General features: G+C 30.1%; 1 protein-coding gene across 1 annotated transcript; it reads left to right on the top strand.

Annotated features, from left to right (window-relative positions):
- Positions 1–209: 209 nt before the first annotated feature.
- Positions 210–916, top strand: LOC108757368 (vinculin; the record flags this gene model as incomplete). The annotated part of the gene is made up of 3 exons (XM_018510231.1): positions 210–449; positions 555–645; positions 870–916. Coding segments are annotated over exons 1-3 (378 nt in total), but the record flags the coding sequence as incomplete, so codon positions are not given.
- Positions 917–1,184: the final 268 nt, after the last annotated feature.

The raw sequence follows: 1,184 nt of genomic DNA, 5'->3' as shown, positions 1-1,184 counted from the left end.
TCCCAACATTACTTCAAGAATACATTTTTAAGAGGAATATATCTTGAATATTGTTCAGGAGCATGATAACAGTAATAACATTTTTCAAGATCAAGGCCATTGAAGGTCGTTCTTATTTTCATTGTTATCGTAAAATCAGGTTGCCTGCAGAACAAAAATCGTGTACGACGTACATGAACTGGAATTACATTATGAAATCTATTGTATAGATGGCCGCTCATGGTTTACATCAAGAAGTACGACAATGGTCCAGCAAAGATAACGAAATTATTGCCGCAGCAAAGAAGATGGCTATTTTAATGGGCAGATTATCGGGACTAGTTAGAGGTGAAGGTGGTAATAAACGAGATCTTATCGCATGTGCCAAAGCTATTGCAGAAGCTTCTCAGGAAGTAACACGTCTCGCAAAGGAACTAGCCAGGGAATGTACTGATAAACGTATTCGAACGGTTCGTACATTATTGCTATATACATATATCAATTTTATTAAAATATCATTATTTATTACAATTTATGTGTCAATTTTATGTAATTTTATTGTAATAATTGTTTAGAATCTTCTCCAAGTTTGCGAACGTATACCTACTATTGGAACACAATTGAAAATACTGTCTACAGTAAAAGCCACTATGCTTGGAGCACAAGGTACAGATTACATTTTCTTTTGCATATAGTATATTCATATATCTCGATTATATTTCATAACAAATCATTTCCGATCTAATTAACTATTAAGAAATATGTATTAACGACTTTAGTGATATAATATCTCTATTTAAACATTGATTAATAAAATAGAAATCATTAATTGATTAATAAAATAGAAATCATTGCATCATTAACGAAAAACTTAAATTGTTTATATATAGAGACACTTCCAACCTGGGAAGAGCTGATGCTTTATGGTAAAGAAGTTGTAAACTTGCTTGATGTTATCTTTATTTTTTTTTCTTTTGATGTTGTTTTTTTCTTTTTATTTAAAAAATATGATATTGATTGTTATGCGATACACATAGCATCTAAAGCACAGCATGCATCCTCTACTTTTTCCTTGAAAGGAATACAAGAAAGTGAAATATACTATTATCCAATGTCGGATATATATTAGGGTAAAGATGATAACAATGCTTAACGATAAATTTCTAAAATTATTTTAAAACGAAAATGATAATACCAAAATGTCG

This window comes from Trachymyrmex cornetzi, unplaced genomic scaffold (assembly GCF_001594075.2).
Source record: "Trachymyrmex cornetzi isolate Tcor2-1 unplaced genomic scaffold, Tcor1.1 C3892952, whole genome shotgun sequence".
Classification (NCBI taxonomy): domain Eukaryota; kingdom Metazoa; phylum Arthropoda; class Insecta; order Hymenoptera; family Formicidae; genus Trachymyrmex; species Trachymyrmex cornetzi.
The sequence above is the reverse complement of the archived record's forward strand: the minus strand, read 5'-3'. Positions and strand labels throughout refer to the sequence as shown.